Source organism: Macaca nemestrina, chromosome 5, assembly GCF_043159975.1.
Source record: "Macaca nemestrina isolate mMacNem1 chromosome 5, mMacNem.hap1, whole genome shotgun sequence".
Lineage (NCBI taxonomy): Eukaryota > Metazoa > Chordata > Mammalia > Primates > Cercopithecidae > Macaca > Macaca nemestrina.
The window spans coordinates 71,545,716-71,565,545 of NC_092129.1; the positions used below are offsets into that span (position 1 = coordinate 71,545,716).

A 19,830-nucleotide genomic window follows, 5' to 3' on the forward strand; every position below is an offset into this window, starting at 1 on the left:
TGTTTATAAACACTATTTATAATCATCCAAACTGGAAAGAACCCAATTGTCCATCACCTAGTAATTGAATAAACTGTAGTAAACCCATTCAGTGGAATATTCAGCTATAAAAAAATGAATGAACTTTTGACACACACAATGACATATGTTGTGCTAAATAAAAGAAGCCAGGTCACATTCTATGTGATTTTGTTTATAAATGATTCTAAGAAAAGACAAAACTATAGATGTGGAAAACTGATCCCTGGTTGCCAGGGGGGCTAAGGGCAAAGGGAAGAGATAAGGCCATTTTTTAGGTGGTAGAACTTTCATTGTGAAATTTAACAGTTACACAACTGTACAAGTTTGTCAAAACTGACAGCATTGCATATGGAAAAAAAGTAAATTTAAATGTGTTTAAATTATACCTTAATCACAAACAACTACAACAAAACAAAAAAAATACGAAATTAAAAGTTAAGGCTGTCATGGTAGCACTTCGTAACTGTTGACAACTCCTGCTTTAAGCATTGAATTCCATATGTAATTGTTTTTTTGTTTTTTTGTTTTTTTTTGAGAAAGAGTCTCACTCTGTCTTCCAGCCTGGAATGCTGTGATGTGATCTCGGCTCACTGCAACCTACACCTCCAGGTTTCAAGTGATTCTCCTGCCTCGGCCTCCCGAGTAGCTGGCATTACAGGCACCCTCCACCATGCCCGGCTAATTTTTGTATTTTTAGTAGAGACGAGATTTCACTATGTTGGCCAGGAGGGTCTTAAACTCCTGACCTCAGGTGATTCGCCTGCCTTGGCCTCCCAAAGTGTTGGGATTACAGGCGTGAGCCACCGTGCCTGGCCTATAATTGTTATCTCAAAGCAACATTCTCAATAAAGTTCTGTAGAAATAAGTAAATTTTCAATGTTATGAAAGTGACACAGAATACCTAAAATGGTAAAATACATTTAACTACTGATCACATCAATGCAAAACAGGCAATGTCCCAATGTCACAAAATAAGTGGGAAGCTAAAAACAAGAACTAGGTGGGTTTTGACTTACTTTTCATGAATTAGTCTTTTGGTATCATCCCAGGTGACTGCTAAGCGGTTTATCTCCCTGTCAACTTCAGGTGCAAAAGCTACATCTTTCTGGGCAATTTGCTTGGCTTTGTCTTTCAACCAACATAGTTCATGCTCGTGAGAATTCAATTCATCTTCTAGCTGATTAAACACTCTTAACCTGTGAATTAAAATGTTATTTTCCTATGAATTTACTAAAAGTAGTAAACAAATTTCTTCTCCATAAGTATATGATGAGACCATAAAGCAGAAACCATAAAGTTTCTACTTATTTAGACAGTAGAAACTTTTAACACAGAAATTAAATTGATGTTTATCAATGGATGAAGGTACTTTTAAAGTTAATTTTGCAAAATAACTCAGACTGTACCTCAGAAAACATTGAAAGTCATTCTTAATACTCACCATCAACCTTCTGTTAAGTTTGTATTTTCTTTGTACTTTGCTTTGATGGTATAAGATTTTCAAAACTAAGGCTGATCTCATAGGCTAACTAGGTAAATACTTACTGTAAAATCATTGGTAAGAAATGTTTCTGGGTCATGAGGTTCAATCCATGTAAATAATAATGTTTAAGGATTATAGTTGTTTCATTCAATATCATATTAGCTTTATTGAGCTCTGCTATATATATATACACACACACATATATTATATATATATAATATATAATATATATATATAATTTAAATTACCTACCCTGTTGAAAAGATTACCATAAGGAAATGATCATTTTTGTCTCTAATCTATTAATATCAGAGCATTTATAAAAAAGTGGCCATATCACCAGCCACAGTGGCTCACGTTCATAATCTCAGCATTTTGGGATGCCAAGGTGGGAGAATTGCTTGAGACCAGGAATTCAAGACCAACCTGGGCAACACAGCAAGACCTTATTTCTACAAAAAAAAAAATAGTTTTTAAATTTAGCTGGGTGTGGTGGTACATGTGTATAGTCTCAGCTATGTGGGAGGCTGAGGCTGGAGGATCACTTGAGTCCAAAAGTTTGAGGCCACAGTGAACTGTGACTGCACCACTGCACTCTAGCCTGGGTGACAGAGCACGACCCTGTTTCAAAGAAAAAAAAAGGTGGCCATATAGAGGCAGCTGTTGACTCTTCATTCTTACAGTTTGATATAGGTCTGCAGAGTTCACAAAATGAGTCCGCATGTTTTATCCCATTTAATTCCCAAAAGATGGTGGCTGGAGCACGTGTTCTCATTATCCCCACCTTACAAGAAGAGAAGAGGTTTTCCCAAGGTGGCACAGTGAAGCATTAGTATGACTGGAATTTAAATAAGTCCATTAATTCAATATAACATTTTCTGTACCCGATGTGTGACTTTGGTGAGTGCAGTGTTGTGGGTACTGATGTGGCTCTTTAGCCCAACCTGGGCTTTCTACTCTGGCAATTTTAGGATCTCCTGTCTGCTTGGCCTAAGAAGGCCATGCCACCCTGCAGCACTAATGATACTGCTGGCTTCCAGGGTGAGTGACACTAGGCACCTTATTCTGGAGGCTATTTTTTCTTCCCAAGTATCATTCCCTTTTGTAAATTTGCTAAACTAATGAGATAATCTATTGCCTATAAAGGGTATAATCTCAGGAGCCCAGTCCTAATATTGACTCCACTATCATCTGACTAAATCCTCAACTTAATGTTTGATTCTGGTTAAAAGCAAACAACCAGCAATGGTCTTGTCAGGAACAACATAATCTTTATCAATCATGAATACCTTGGCATGAATACATTTCAGTTGTTTCTTTGCCCACTGAAAAAAAAAATGGAAGAGAAAGTGGCCCTGAAAACAGGAGTCAGAAGGTTCTATTAAGAAGAAAAAAAGATTGAAAAGAAGGCTACAGTTTTAAGAAAACAGTTACTTCTCAAATTTACTAAGGGAACTTATCTTTGACCTGTTTGCTTCTCAAATGGACTCACCTGACAAAAGCTCAGCTTTGGTTACTTAAACCCACTCCTCTGCCTCTCCATACCACTAAGCAAACAGTTAAATGTAGTTGTAGAGAATGACTCTGCCAAGCTGATTGGTTTCACTTTAAATGAACACAGAGCTCAAATGACAGCTCATCACCCTCCTAAGCTACCCTCTACAAGAGAACTGTTTCACACCATTTTCTCTCCTCCAACATCTGCCCTCTCCTCTGAACTGACAAGCTTGCATCAGTCTCTACCAAGAGGCTCTCAGCCACCAGGGAGGAATTCCCTCATACTTTTTACCACCAAAACTACTAGGATCACTCCCTTTCTCTTCTGCCTTCATTCTTGTTACAGAAGATGAGTCCTTTCTCCCCTCAGTAAAAAATTATTTTAAAATAGATAATAAGATCTATACATTCTTTGCTCATAAAAAGACTTTAGGGAAATCCTTAAGAAATCCAAAGAAATTTTAGTACTTCTCAAGTGTCAAATTAGTCATTAATCTTATCTTCAAACTGGTAAAAAAAAAAAAAAAAAAAAAAAAAAAAAAAAGAAGTTGCTAAATATGGTACTGTAAACCAAAAAGTATCTGAGACAGGGTTAAGGACATGCCTGGAAGAAATAAATATGAAATCACAGAAACAGTCTGTGGTTTATACCTTTCTCCAAAGATGATTTTGAGGGCTTCAACACTTAAAGGGGAAAAATGGGCTGGAGGGGAAAGAGAGAGGAGAAGGTTAATCCGTGTGTTGCAAGAGAAAAGAAGCAGACAGGGAATAGTCAATTATGAATTCATCTCGTGCTCAGTAAATCAGCACTTTACCTAAGATAAGGTGAACATAGAGCAGCTACCTATGGAGATATTGAACCTTTTCTCTGTATCTATCTGTTTAGGAACAAAACGAAAGGCCGCTTCTTGCATGACTCAGCTCTCAGCTTAATTTCTTTCTTTTGGCAGAGTGAATTGGGGTCCTGAGTTTTTATTTTCCTTTCACGGTACTAATAAAGTTTTGCATAAAAGTTAATTCCAGAACAAATACAAAAGAAAAGAGACAAGTGGCAGTGACAGTTTCCTTTACCTCTGCTGAAGAGCTTGGCGGGTAGGTTCTTTCAGTCGCTCTTTGTCAGTCCTTTCTTCAATGTCCTCAATGCTTTTCAGAAGCTCCTCTTTCTGGTCTTGGAATGCTTTTTTCAACACTGCCAGGGCATCTGCCTCACTCTGCTTGGTTCCCAGAAGGTTCTGGATCCTTTCTACCTCTCCACAGAGCTGATCAGCCGTGGCTCTGCAGGAAGTCCTTTGCTCAGAGCTCCCACTTTTCAGATGGTATTGGGCTTTGGAAAGAATGCCATCGAGACTGACAGCAGCAGATTCCAATGCTTTAGCATCTTGAAGAGCATCATTGAGGTCCTTTTCTATCAAATCAGACTCGTTCTTATTCATACTGTTGGTTGCTTCCACCGTTTGCCTCAGTTGGTGGAGAATGCCGGACAGAGAGGCATGGCTCTGGAGGAATTCTGCCAAATGGGACAGGGCAAGCTGCCGCCTCTCCACAACCTGGCTGGCCTCCTCAAACAGCTGGAAGCAGTCCTCAGCCTTGCCCTGCAGGAGGTGGAGGTCCTCAGCACGGCCCAGAGAACCCAACTTTGCTAAGTGACCCTGCAGACTCTGCAATTCAACCTTTTTGCTCTCTACTTCTGCTGCGTGGTCCTGGAAGGGAAGAGAGAGTTATTGATTCCTCAGATACACTACAGTCCATGACAGAGGTATTCTACAGGGTTCGTGATGTGAAGACCTGTTTTAAGTGCCATGGATAGTATAGTACTTAAAGATCATCTACAGTGAATCTTAGAAAATTCACAAAATTTTCTGTTTTGCTGATCCACATATTTCACATAAAACACAACTCTGTTTTGGCACTATGTAATTAATTCTGTGAAAAAAATTTCTTTGTGGATAGAAATTGTTAGTTAAAAGAAATGAAAACATTGGAAGATTCTTAAAGATGCCTATATATATTTTACATTTTAATTTTAACATTTTAAAGATGCATATAGGTATATATTTATACACACATATTTGTATTTAGATATCTCATATTTTTAATATTTCAACTTTAAAAATTTTTAATTTTAAAAGATGCATGTATGTAAAAAATTTTAAATTTAAAAATTTAAAAATCTAAATGTTTAATTTTTTTAACTAAAAATTTCTGTTGACAAAAATCCATGAAGACATCTTTTTCCATTAAATTAGTTTCAAATCAGAGTTTTATTTTATGCAAGACTTCTGTATAGGAAGTTTGACTAGCTCACAATAAATCATGTTTAAAATCTAGCAGAAAATTGGCAATATTCTCAGGGGTTTCCATTAAATAGAAATTATCACCTATCTTAATCTTGACAACAATGACTTTAAGATCCCCCTGACTGACTACTAAACTTCAGATAGCTTACTTTTGACTACAGATCCCGACCTTTTTTTTTCTTAGAGTATTTACTTTAGAAAATTTGTAATTGTGAATTCATTCTCTGCCCCTTTGAGATGTAACTCTTCTTGAAGCTCTGGCCAGTTTTTCCACCTCTGGAATATTTTTCTGAAGGATGTGGGAGCCATCCCTTTGAAATGTAAACATCAGTGAAAATATCTGCTCTCTCTCAGTTTCTTTGGAGGGTAGAGCCTAAATTCACTGAGCACCTTCCTCCAAGATGTAAAAACTACCTCCTGTCCTGAAGGTAGAAGAAAGTTGCTTTTCCCTGACACAAAACCAAATAGTGAACCCAGCAAGGAGTGAACACTCAATAAATATGAAATACTCTGTTGTTAAATGTTGCTATATGCTTACTATGTAGCTTATCTCCATTGTTTCAATGCTTTACAATCAATATCTGAATTTTCAAATGTTTTCTGGTGCTAGGATAGATATAATGTGTTGGGGACTCAGAAAATTACACCCTAAAATATGTCACTTTGGACTTTAAACTGAGAAAACCTGAGGAGCAGCAAATTCAAATAAGAGCTTTTCCTGATGCTCCTTTATCTGACTAAGGCAAGTTCCTCCAGAAGAAATATAATCATCAACCAGGGAAGAATAACTCACAGGAAAGTCCCTTAAGGTCTGGCATCTCACTCAGAGAGACTTTCAGCACAGGATGCCATCTGTAATTCTGAAGTATGCTACCTGAGAAACTTTTTCTGCATAATAAGACAGCCTTTGTTCATAGTGCATTTCCTCCCCTCACCCTCCCATAGCTTGCCCCTACTACCCTCCTGAAGCCCCAGCTCCTATTTCTTTCTGTATAACATAAAAACTTTAGTCATCTAGTTATTCTTAGAGCCTCATATTTTGTGGGACTCCCATACAATATGCACATAATAAATGTGTTTGCCATTTCTCCTGTTAATTGGTCTATTGTCAGTTCGTTTCATAGATTCAAATTAATTGAACCTTCAGAGGGCAGAAGAAAGATCTTTTCACCCCTCCATATGCATAATTTATAAAGAAGGGAAATAAACTTTACATCACTTTAAAGCTGAATAGTAATTCAGAAAAACTATATCCTTAAAGTATTTGAATTCAGTGTTAGTTTTCAGTATTGAAATGAAACAAACTGGGAAGCTTAAAAATGGACATTCTTGTCACTTTATCCTAGAAATCATTTGCTCCACTATGAAGAGAGAGTTTCTTAAGATGGTTGCCAATTTTTTCTGAAGTGGCTTTATCTGCTTAATTTGTCTGCATAATTCATTGCCTTAACTCATATGCTCAATTATTAAAACATTTTCATATAAATAAAAAGTTAAATTCCCACCATTTAAACTTTTTTTAAATGTTGCATCTCTTTTTAATTTGAGAACTCTCTTTTAGGAAAAAATTCTTCTTCAATCTTAAAAACAAAAAAACAAAAAAACAAAAAAACACTTTACCTTGTGCCGAGTAAGAGCTACTTGATGGTCCATTATGCTAATCTCAGAAGTAGTTTGTAATTCACTGAGAAACATCTTAATCCAGACAGAAAAGGAAAGCAGCAGCTCATCAAATTGCTGGTGTTCAGCAACCACAGACTGAAGAAAATTAATCCTACATAGACAAAGTATTAAAGTTAAAATGTCCCATAAGTAAACAGAAAGGATTAATGATATATTTTGGGAATTAAGCTAACCCAAGGGCAAAAGCAATGTTGTCATACATGAACACTCTATACCTCTTGATATTTTTTACTTCCAAAACTCTGCTTTACTCACAATCTTCCCTGTCTCAGTGAACATTGCCACCATCCACCCTGATGGCCCTATGAGGCACTCTTCATCTTTTCCTTTCTTTACAAGCACATCTAATCTATGGATACCCTCTCAGTATAACATGTGTTCCAAAATTGAATGAAATTCCTATAATTCTGATGCCTTAGTATATGTTATCAGTAATAATTATCATTATGTTAAATTGCTGTGTGCCACGGAAGTAACCAAATTTTTTAATCAATTGTGTCTTTAACCATGGCTGGCCTAAGACTTTTGTCATCCATAGACGATTATTGTTTTACTTTTATTCTTCTCAAAAAGTGGTTTATAGTCAGCTGCAGTTCAAAATTTGCTTTTTCTTTAAGGAAATTCATGGAAAGGACTCTTACAAGTATTCCAAAATACAGATTTCTGATAACTTTAAAGACTATGCTATTGGACTAAGAAAAAACTTCCATGGCTGGGTGCAGTGGCTCATGCCTGTAATCCCAACAATTTGGGAGGCCAAGGCAGGTGGATCACTTGAAGTCAGGAGTTTGAGACCAGCCTGGCCAACACAGCAAAACTCCATTTCTACTAAAAATACAAAAATTAGCCAGGTGTGCTGGTGCACACCCATAATCCCAGCTACTTACGAGGCAGAGGCATGAGAATCGCTTGAACCCAGGAGGCAGAGGGTGCAGTGAGCTGAGATCGCACCACTGTACTCCAGTCTGGGTAAGAGAGTGAGACTCTTTCTCAAAAGAAAAAACTTCCAGGACTCTCATTAAAAAGCGGATACATTCAAGAGATTTGCTAACTCAACATTAAGTAGAACAAGAGTTAATTACATGGGACTGAACTAATAGAGGCCTGAAATACTTTTTTTAGTGGCGTTTTGTTTGAAACATTGCTGACTCTTTTTATGTTTTCTTTTCCAAAGTCAAGATAACTTTTTTTTCTTTGAATTGTCTATAGCTTACTTCAAATCAGGCAAACTACACTTCCGTGAGCAAAATTCGTAGCATATTTTTTCACTCTATTTGATTTCTCCAGAAATCAGAAACTATTTGTGAGTATTCTTAATGTATGGTAATATAGTTATTTGTGTAAGTTCAATAAGAATATGTTTTGTAATAGGACACAATTGGAAACATTGGTTATTTTACCCAGGCTTTGACTGGAACGGCATATTTTCAGAGCTGATCAGACTGCTTTGAGGAATTGAGATTACTTTATAGAACCAATGAAAAGCCCTTTGGGAAGACTGGCTTTATACTTCTCTATGTGATGCCTTTATAAAGTTCCTGACCTGTGGTAGGTAAAGAACTTTACTTTCTGACAGGCCCAGGAATCTCAAGTTATATTGGGACCTTGAGAAGAAAGGAATTCACCCAATTCATGCGGATTATCTGCAGGCACAGATAAACCTTTGGTTTGGTTAACCTTGAGAGACTTTTGAAAGTCTAATCTGAGATTTCTCATGAAAAATGTACCAGCAAAGTCAATTTTTAAAAAGCCTGTATGGCCAATCACTAATCTTGCTGCACTTTATATGGATAATTAGGCCAAGTATAATAAGACTAAAATTTATCTTGCAAATAAGTTGGTCCTACTATGATTTGCCTTTGGTAGAAATTGGGGGCTGGAGAGAGAAAAAATATGTTTTTAAAAAACTATAGTATGCATGTTATTAGATTCTAGTTTTGTTTATTGTTTTTGAGTTTTTATTATTTTCCCACAATTTGGACTGAATCCTGAATCTTTCCTGGCTACAAGTTTCCAACTAAGGTTTTCCAAATCTTCCTTCTGTTTTCCTTATTTTATTTATTTATTTATTTATTTCATGGAGATGGAGTTTCGCTCTTATTGCCCAGGCTGGACTGCAATGGTGTGATCTTGGCTCACTGCAATCTCTGCCTTCCAGATTCAAGTGATTCTCCTGCCTCAGCCTCCTGTGTAGCTGGGATTACAGGCACCTGCCACCACACCTGGCTAATTTTTGTATTATTAGTAGAGACAGGGTTTCACCACATTGGCCAGGCTGGTATCAAACTCCTGACCTCAGATAATCCACCCGCCTCGGACTCCCAAAATGCTGGGATTACATGTGTGAGCCACCATGCTCAAAAACTGCTTTTCTTAAATCCCCACAAACTGAAGCTAGGCAGCTAAACTTTGTGAGAAATAACAGAAACTTGTAAGTAAACAACCTATGTGCCTGCTGGTATACTGACTTCTCAGAAAGTTCACTTGACCGTTCATCTGAATTGAACTACAATCCAGAAAAATCTGTTCAGATTACTACTGCAATCTGAAGATATTTCACAAACTCTAGAAAAACAAGTCTGTAGACTACTCTAGATATTAAACTTTGTTTTTCTTCTGTTTCCTTAGAAATGCATCTTATTAAAGATCTGTTTGCCTGCATCATAGATAGAGGCCCAGTCCATTTGCAATGCCACCTTCTGGAATGGGACATAGCTATTTAACTGAACTGATCTATTCTCAGGACTAAGAGACTGACTAAAGAAGACATGGAACAACATATTTCAGTTTGCTTTTTTTTTCTGTTTATCTTAATTTGCTTTTCCACTCCTTTGTCTATCTCTATCAAATAACCTTTTTTTCTTTTTTTTTTAAATTGAGACCAAGTATCACTCTGTTACCCAGGCTTCAGCGCAGTGGTGTAATCACAGCTCCCTATAACTTCAAACTCCTGGGCTCAAGCAATCCTCCTGCCTCAGCTTTCTGAGCAGCTGAGACTACAGGTACATGCCACTATGCCTGGATACTTTTTAAAAAATTCCTTGTAGAGATGGAGTCTTGCTATGTTGCCCAGGCTGGTCTTGAACTCCCAGCCTCGAGCAATTCCCTCACCTTGCCCTCCCAAAACTCTGGGATTATGGGCATAAGCCATCGCACCCAACCTCTATCAAACAAACTTTAACACAAATCTCTTCAAAACTTTCCATTTAGCTTTTAAAATGTGAAAACGTTTTTTAAGTTTCAAAATGGGATCTGAAGGAAATAAAAATACTTGACTCCAAAATGTATTTCTTCAACAAATTCCGAAATGGCCCTGCAAAACTGTCTTTTACGGGGGGCAGGGGAGGGGGTAAACTTGCTTCTGTAGATCTGTAGAGAATCTGCACTAATGAGCTAGCCCTGCCTTTGTCCAGATCTAGGAAATATGAACTGAGAGTCAAACACCATGAAGACCTGAAAGAGACCTTTACCGTCTATTCTCTTTGAGGGCTGTACCTGTGAGGTTTCATTTACATTGCAAGTCCAGTTTTGCTAGCCAAGCCTCTTCCTTTCTCCCTCCAATAACCTGTATTACCATGAAAACCTGTTTTGGGCCATTTTCTGAGCTCACAATCTTTCTGTAACCTCAATATGGTATATATTTTGTATGTCAATGGAGGTTGGGTGTCCATTCTGAAGACACCTGTGTATATACATTAAATAAATTTAAATTCCTTTTCTATTAACCTGCCTCATGTCAGTGATTTTCTAACCTCCAGAGGGCCAAGGGCCTTGGCCCTGCAATCCCCCCACTCCTCCCTCCCTGCCAACACACACTATACATTGATTCTGTGCTCTTCCCTCCAGTTCCACTGCCGTCATCCTGGTCTAAACCTCTTCACATCTTGCCTGACCTTCAAAAGCCTCCTAACTGGCTTCCTCCCTCCCACCTTTGCCTCCTTACAATATACTCTCTAGATAATAAGTAGACATGATTTCATGTAAACAGGGCATGCCCTGTCCTGCTTAAACACTAGGTGGTTTCCCATTGCACTTAAGAAGGCAAAACCCCAAACTCCTTACTGTGGTCTACAAGAAACCTCATATCTTCTACTTATCTGGTCTCATCTGACAGTTCTGCCTCACATTCCCACTGACCTCTCTGTCTCCCGATAAAACCAACTCATTACTGCCTTAGAGCTTTTGCCATTTTTGCTCCCTTTGCCTGTGTAGGTCTGCTTCCTGCACAGCCCACAGATCTTAATCAGATGTCATCTCCCCAGAGAGGCATTGTTTGACCCCAATTCTAAAGATACACCATCCTGCAGTCCCTGCCATGCTACCCTGTTTTGTTGTCTTCATAATCCTGAACAGTACCTTAAATCGTCTTGTTTGTTTACTTGTTTAGTTATGTATTTATTTTCCACCTAGCTCCTTCCTCCCCTCTCTCCACACATGGACTGTAACTGCCTTGCTTACTGCTGTATCCTCAGCACCTAAAAAGGTGCCTGGGATATCATCAGGGACCAATCAATGTGTGTGTAACAAATGAATTAGTTAATAAATAGTAGGCAATTGGAGATCAGAAACTAAATGTATTAAAAATAATACCTTAATCAAAACTAGTATTTATTAAAATGGTTTGTATCCAAAGTTCAACTTTTAAATCAGTTTTCACATTTTAATATTTACAAAATCTTCTACACATTATCCTTATATGCATGCATTATATTTTCAATGCTTTCACACATTGGTATCACTTTAAAAGTCCTTTACTTTCCCTCTAAGGGATAGGCAGAGGGCAGATATTGCTTTGTTTTACAGATAATTGCTCACCTTTCAAGAGGTGGCATCAAATCTTTCTGTAAATTTCTGAGCCCATTCAAATGTCCCTTTTTTTGATCCTGTAATATTTCGTGTTCACCCCTCATTATTCCCACACTAATCGGTAAATTATTTGGGGTTAGGTTTTATTTATTTTTATGGCTTTTGGTGTCTGATATGGTACCTTGTACGCAGCAGGCACCTGATATATATTTGTTGATTGACTGAATACAGGAATAAATAAATAATAGAATAAATATAAGCTCCATGAAAGCAAAGGATGAAACTCTTTATTGTTGCGATTCTCAGCACATAGAAGAGTATGCTACTCATTGTGGAAACTCAGGAAATATTTGCTGAATGAATGAATTTTTTAAAAGGGCGGAAAGGTTAAATGCCTAAGATCACACAGGTGATCAACATCAACTTAAAGAGAAAATTTGTTTTCTAGTATATTGGAAAGGGATAGATGCCAGTTGTTAATCACCTAGTTAATTAAGATTTAATCCAGTTTTTTCTTCCATTTATCAATAATTTCCCTTGCTGTCTCCAAAATATCTATACTAAAATGAAATGGACTAGCATATGTGTATAAAATGCCTCTGGTTGAGAAATGTCATGTGAGATAAAATTTTAGGTACCATTTTTTTTCCTATACAAAACAGCTTAAGCAATAAATAATACAGCATTAGCAATCCTACTCTCTTTAATCTATTTCAAATGATTTAATCACTTGCCCTTATTTTAGACTAAATTGTGAATTGGGATTCATCAGAAATGCTCAGTTTTGTGGATCTTGATTTTCAAAATAAAAGTTTTCTTCCCTTCTGTAGTTATCAGGTGAGTAGCCAAGTTAAATAAAAGTAAACAAAACTATGCTTTCTTAATTTACATGCTCATCATTTAAAAAAATTAACAATATTAGAATATTTATCTTTTAGAACCAACCTTTTGTCAATTATCTGTGGTAAATCTCTCCATCTCTCATCCAACTGCTCCAAATGTAGTTTCACCATTTTCACATCATCTTTGGAGGCTATTGAGAACAATGATTCCTTTAATTGCAAAAGTTTGCTATAGAATGAGGCCTGGGATACAACTTCATTTTGCAGTGCCTGAAAAATACAAGACATTACAGATGTCATCCCAACAGGACTGAAAAGTAAGGACCATGTGACACAGGGGGCTGTTGTCCAAAGGATTTGCATTCTTGCGAAATGTAAGTCATCGGGGCCAGGCTGAAGAGAGTTTTTATTACTTGATTTAGAAATGGATCCACTTAACCTTTAATGGAATTTGGTTCATCCACTTAACCTTTAATGGAATTTGGTTCCATTCCATTAAAGGTGAAGTGGATCCATTTCTAAATCAAGTAATACAATGCGACTAGAACCTGAATAAGTTTTCTGGAGTCTGAGTTATAAGTTAGGCAAATCTAGAAGCTGTAGAATTTCTTTCACGACTAAGAGACTGAGTAGGCAAAGAGAATCAAAGAAAAATTATTGCTGGAGAGACTCAGTGCATGGCTAACAATAAGAGAGATGCAATTCTAGCCTGGGACATGTTCTCCCTCTCTATTTAGAGACCAGATTAGGCCAAACTGGAGAACTTAGGGGCTCTTCATTTTGCTTTTAAGCAACAGAACTCCTTCATTTTAAAACATAATCAGGTAATGAATCTCTTAGGTGCTGTGAGGTGCATAAAAGTTGTGGCTCCTACCTAACAAGAGATAAAATATAAACACTCCAATAGATAGGTAATAATAATAAAAAAAGATGTTAAGCGAAATGATAGGTATGGCACAGCAGATAGTAAGTAGATGCTTGTCAAAATGCTCTCCTTCCCTTCCTAGTGAGGCCACATATGTGATACAAGCAAGATTGCTAAAGGGATTAGAGGAAGGAGTGCACAGCCTGTGGATGACAGATAAGATCATAAAGCAGAACTGCAACTTACGCTGGGTACAAAGCAAAGAAACAGCGCAGGATGCAGAGCCAGGAGGTGGGAATGCACAAGTCAGGTCCAGCCCACGAGGTGAGGCCACCTTACTTGATGCAATGTCAGGATGCAGGAGTAACAGAGTCTGTAGTCCTCTCAGTCATATGGCACTCAGTTTCCACGTGGAGATGTGCAACAACAGTTTGACATGCCCACTTAGATTTATGTCAATTTCCTCATTTATAAGGAAAAGACCTGTGATGTCCCCTCTGGGAACACCCCGTGTGTATTTGAAAGAAGACAGGAACCAGATTGCAGATCAGGATTGCCCTTTATGCTCAGGGCAAGAAACAGTCATTACAGGTTTCTGAGAAGGGACTTTGTGGAAGATGAGTGCAGAAATCAGTGTTTAATAAACCAGAAAGGCAGAAGAACCAGAAGAATGGAGTACCCCCCAAGTCAAGGAAGGAGAACATTTAAAGGTGGGGCAACAGATTCCGATGCTACAGACACTGGTGACAGAGTTTTCAGAGACGCAATTACAAAAGGCAAAAGAATGTAGCTTCCTCCTAAACGTCTTATAATAGTTGATGGGAGGAATTTGGAGTATAAATCTGTAATAAAATAAATCTCTTTTGAGACGCAATTTAGACTGTTGAATTTTCCAGCATAGATAGCATCATTTGAGGCAAGTTATTAATCTCTAGAAATCAGTAACATTGCCTTTAGCTTCAATTATACTCAAAGATTTTCTTTCTTTGAGTTTAAATAATTGACTTCCTCAAGTATGAAATAAACTTTGTCATTGTACTTATTACCTACATTTGTGCTCATTCATTTTTTTGTCTTCCATGAGAATAATCATTACCGCAACTTCTTTCTACATTCTATTACTTATTTCTTTAAAAGAACACCATTTATTGCCCAAAATTCATATAATTACAAGAGTAAAGAGATTATATCTATTTCCAGCCTCAGAAATTATGAACTGATAGCCAACCTCTTTCATCTATATTCCCACCCAACCTTTCCTCAACTCCTTTGCCAAAGCATGTTATTCAGATGCCAGACATTACATTACAGGATTTTCTAACACATCACGGAAATTGATCATCACAAAGTTCTCATTGTCAGTTTCTCTCCCTTTCAGGTCATGGTTGCTTTCTTCTTTTTGGAACACCCTAATGTCAAATGATGCTTCGGGAATCACAAAACGAAAGCAAGAAGGGAGATACACGATTATTTATTTCATTATTTTATTTTTTTAAATAATGTAACTGTAACAAAAAGCATTTTATTTTTCCTTCCTCACACTTCCTTGAACTTGCCTGTATTAACTGAAGTTCACCTTCCACTTTGACTCTGTCTGCAGAAATGTCCATTTCTGGGGAACTGGCTATAGCTTCACCCCGCTCTAACCAGGTCAAAAAGGATGATAGTTCTTTCTCTAGCCTAAAGGAAGTAGAGAACAGAAACAAATTCATTGAAAATTGTCATACTAGGAGATTAAACCTTTCTGAAGTTGGAGGGTCCAACACAAACCATAGCAAATACAGTCTCAGTTATCTCAGTCTTAGATGTGTCAGCACAAAAATCACTCCGTTCGTTTTCATGTGCGTCCCTGCATTCACGTTTATATTGGATAATATGTAAAGATCCATATACATCCTCTCCACTCTCAGGAATCTTTGCCTTATAACAAAGATCAAGAGTTTCCTACAGCAGACCCACAAGTTCATGTGTTTTGCATGTAGGATAATTATTCCCCATCACATATAGAACTGCTAATCTAGAATTTCCTATTTAATAGTGGCAGCAACTCAAGGAAAAATGCTGCTCACCTCTGCCAGTGGGCCAGCAGATTCTCCAGTGCAGTCTGTCTCTCCTTCGCCCTCCGTAGGGTGTCCTCATATTGGTGCTGTAGAGCCGCAGCCTCCTGAACACAGGAGTCTCTGTTCACAACCTTCCTGGCACTGGCTGAGAAGGTGGTGATCAGGCTGCTCAGTGACTCCAGGGCCTGGCAGAGATCCTAAGAAGAGTGTGAGAAGAATACAATGAAAGCAAAAGAGCCAATGAGGCCTGCATCTTTCTTTGACACCCATCATTGCAAAATGTTTTCTCTCAGTCATAATAGACAAGAATGGTACTAAGAATGGGTACAAATATACAGTTGATAGAAGAAATAAGACTTAGTGTTCAATACATTAGCAGGGGACTATAGCTAGAAAATAGTCTGAATGTTTCTTGCATAAATAAAACACAAATATTTTAGGTGATGAAGGTCCCAATTCCACTGATTTTACTTTTACAAATTATATGAATGTATTAAATTATCACATGTGCACCCCCCAAAACACATAAAAGTTAAATATATTTTTAAAAGGTCTGTGCCCATGATTTGCAGCAAGACAGAGTGAAAATGAGAAGAAAGTGACTTCATAAATACAGAAATAAAAAATGAAAATGGAGACACTTCTCCAAACAAGAATGCGCTGCTATTTATCTGAAAACTTTCAACTTTCCCTTAACAATTTAGATAACTTGTGAAGATTATTAGTGACTTTATGCTAAATATGTATTTAAACAATTTAGATAACTTGTAAAGATTATTAGTGACTTTATGCTAGATATGTATTTAAAAACTATTCTTAACTCATGAAACCCACATGTAACATGCTATAAACACTACAAAAAATACATATAAAAAGAGTTATGGCTGAAGAAGCTGCTATCTCAATAGTAATAATAATAATAATAGCTACACAGTGCCTCAGAATGTGGCAGGCCCTGCATTACCTGCTTCCCATGCATTGACTCATTCCATCTTCCTGAGAACCCTAAGAGGTATGTTTTTTCATTACCTTCATTTTACAGATTAGAAAATCAAGACACAGAAAAACAACTTGCTTTAGGAAATCTAAATATTGGAAAAATAGAATATTAGTCTCTTTGGTCCTCCATTATTAACTTAGTTGTCTATAAAAATAATTTCATCACACTGAATTCTCCTACTTTTCCTCATTTTTTGTATAAAGAAATTACAAATAAGTAACACAGATGTGTATTCTCATTATAAATATTTAAACAATAGAAATCTCACTCCCCCTTCCAGAAGTGCCTTTGTCAATGGTTTGTTTTCTATTACGTACACCTTTACAAATGTTTGCACACATGAACGTGCAATAGGAATCATATTCGTATTTTTGTTTATTAATTAACATATGGTAGTATTTCTTTGTGCATAATTCTCCCCTTTTGTTCCTCCCCCTAAATTCTGCCAGAGCCATCTGCTTGTTGCCTTGCAGAAGATTCACAATGATGACAAAAGCCATTTGTTGGAAACTGGTCAGTGAGGATATATTCCTTAAACATCTGAGTACAGTGGGTTAAAATCTGAAGACAGCTATACATACATATTTTTTCCTTGCACACATACATTTTTATAATGCTGGCAAGAGGTAACAGGGTTTATTAAAGCTAAGCTCTAAAAATGTTACTCATTCTAATTAAAAGAGAGAAATACATTTGAAATGAATACTCCTTTAATATGCATCTTTAATGAAAATTTATTCACATCCTTACCTGTCTTGTATTATATAAGGTGAATACATTAAATCTATATACTTACTCCACTCATATAAACATTTTTCCAATTTCAATTCTCTTAAAAAGTTTACTGTATTTTCTTTTCAAGTGGGAATTGTCAAAATTTAAGTTGGTAAATAGTAGAAATGTTGAAGCATACTCTTACCATATGTTCTTGAAGAACTTTGTATGTTTCTGTAGCTGAAGAACATATTTTAATTGGAACAGCAAGTTTATCTTCAAATTCAGACACAGATTGCTGGATCTAAAACATGGGTGCAATATAAAAATAACAGTGGGAAAAACACATAGCCAGGCAAAAAAATGTTACTGAGAAAATGGCGTATCTACCTTTTATGGATAACTTTTAATGTAATTATAAAATGCATGCATTCTTTAAACATCTAAAATCAATGTGTCTCATTATTTGAAAGGAAAATAACTGTCTTAATGACTAACTGAACACAATGTGTAACATTCTCACATGCCACTAAAAAAGGTGCCATATAAATAATTATAAATTTACTCATCATTGACACCTTGTTAGATGATTGACAAAGTATGTCTTTTTCTTATTCCACTATTTGTAAAGTATTTATTGCATTTACCACAAATACAATGTGAAATATGTAAAGTTAAGTATAGGTGAACCAATTCTTACCTTTCTAAGGTTCTCTTCAAACTTTTGCTGCTGAGATAAATGTCCCAAGATTGTTCCTTCCAGACACTGTGCATGCTCTCGAAGCTCTTCCCAGTATCTTCTTATTTGTGTCAACTTGGCTTTAATTCGAGCAGATTCTCCAGTGGTAACAAATTGAGCAAAAGACTGCGCTTCTTCTTCTAATCCTACAATGCTGCTAAGCTTACTTTCTATTTCCTGAATTGTGACCTAATAGTTAAAACAAGAAAAATGACAATGTAGGCTGAGCAAGCTTGCCTTCCTGAAATGATACAATTATCTGCAAAGAGGGAATATTTCCTTAACTGATATTTGAAGACTTGGATGGTTAGAGCGCAGCTATGAGTAAACACCATGTGCTTGGGGAGATGAGACATGCCGAAAATGTCTGCAAAATACAGTGATGGGGGTTGGGGGTGTGCTTGCTGGATAGAGAATAAGGAGAAATAGCTACTCTTGCTTGCAGTGAAGTAAGCAAGGAGATGTCTCTGGGACACTTACAGTATCTCTGAAGGTACAGAGAATTATCTGTTTATGTTATAAATTAGGCGTTTTAATTAACTGAGCTGGGAAAGCACTGTGTTTCAGTAACCCATTAGAATGCTAAATATTGACATTCATTTATTTTTCTAAAATGTAGTTGAGTATTTTATATGTTACTAAAAGGTTTAATAACTGCACACCTACCTAAAAGCAATTTTCCTTTTTCAAACTTGTCATCTATTCTTGATGCCAGTGGTTTCCAAAGCTAGAATGCATTAGGACCATCTGGTCCCTATTCTCCAGGATTCAGACTTACTAAGTCTAAGGTGGGGCTCAAGAATTTTCATTTCTAACAAATCCCCATGTGATGCTGAGGCTGCTGATTGAGGGACTTCATTGCTATGTACTTGACAGGGAAAAGCCCACATACTGTCATTTCAATTTATTTCAACTGGGGGAAGAAAGGACATTTTACATCTTAGCCAACACCTGAAAAATACTGATAACTATTAAGGAAATGTGTGCATGTGCACATGTGTTTTATGTGTGTCTGTGGAGTGTCTCTCACAAACATAGAAGCTTGTTTGTATATAAGAAGATGAAAATTATTTCTCTGAGAAAAAGTGCCAAATTATTCAATCAAAATACATAAAAAATTCAGCCAAGTCTCAGTTTCAGATAATTTAAATAGAAAATACTATTATCCTAGAGAAAAATAAAGTTTTGACTTCTGTCTAGATGAGACACCATAGTCGGAAATAATCTCTCTAGCTGAGACAATCAGAAATAATTTACATACGATTAAATGTTGGATACGCATCACGTATTTTTATTTTTCATATGAATGAATGAAGTGGTGTATCTCATCAATATTTGTTATTTGAGCATTAATACAGGCTTGCTTTCTTTTGCTGTTTTTTAAGATTATATTTTTTAGAAAAATTAATCATAAATTTAAAAAATATAGGTTGTCTATAAAGCACTAATAATTGTTCTAGTTGCTTATAACACATCGGTGAAACAAACTTAGTTAAGAACAGAGCTCTTAGTTATTAGAGTAATACTTGCCATCAACAAATTCATATATACAAATCACTCAATCATATTGTTGGATTGTGGTAAAAATAAATCCATTCAAGAGAAGAAGATGGAAGATGAACCCAGCATATGTTCTTATCATTTATCAATTATAAGTTAGGAATAAGACATCAGTCATTTGAAATGGCATGTAATAATGAACAAAAACGGGCTTAGTGTATTTGTCTTCCAACAAGGCAAATGCTTCATTACTTTTAATCCTAAGATCGTTTTAAAGGGAAAACACTATCACAAGTGTTACTATATTTTAAACATTTCCTGTA

General features: G+C 36.5%; 1 protein-coding gene across 17 annotated transcripts in view; it reads right to left on the bottom strand.

Moving 5' to 3' along the window:
* LOC105489042 (spectrin repeat containing nuclear envelope protein 1) overlaps positions 1-19,830 on the bottom strand; it is a 536,331-nt gene that overhangs the window by 301,823 nt on the left and 214,678 nt on the right. For all 17 annotated transcript variants that reach the window (XM_011753636.2, XM_011753647.3, XM_011753641.2 and 14 more), the window contains 8 exons: positions 17,969-18,196; positions 17,474-17,572; positions 15,564-15,751; positions 15,051-15,174; positions 12,733-12,899; positions 6,919-7,072; positions 4,073-4,701; positions 1,038-1,217 (listed from right to left, as the gene is read on the bottom strand). In XM_011753636.2, coding sequence (XP_011751938.2) covers positions 1,038-1,217; positions 4,073-4,701; positions 6,919-7,072; positions 12,733-12,899; positions 15,051-15,174; positions 15,564-15,751; positions 17,474-17,572; positions 17,969-18,196 — 1,769 coding nt within the window. The remainder of the gene's footprint in view (positions 1-1,037; positions 1,218-4,072; positions 4,702-6,918; positions 7,073-12,732; positions 12,900-15,050; positions 15,175-15,563; positions 15,752-17,473; positions 17,573-17,968; positions 18,197-19,830) is intronic.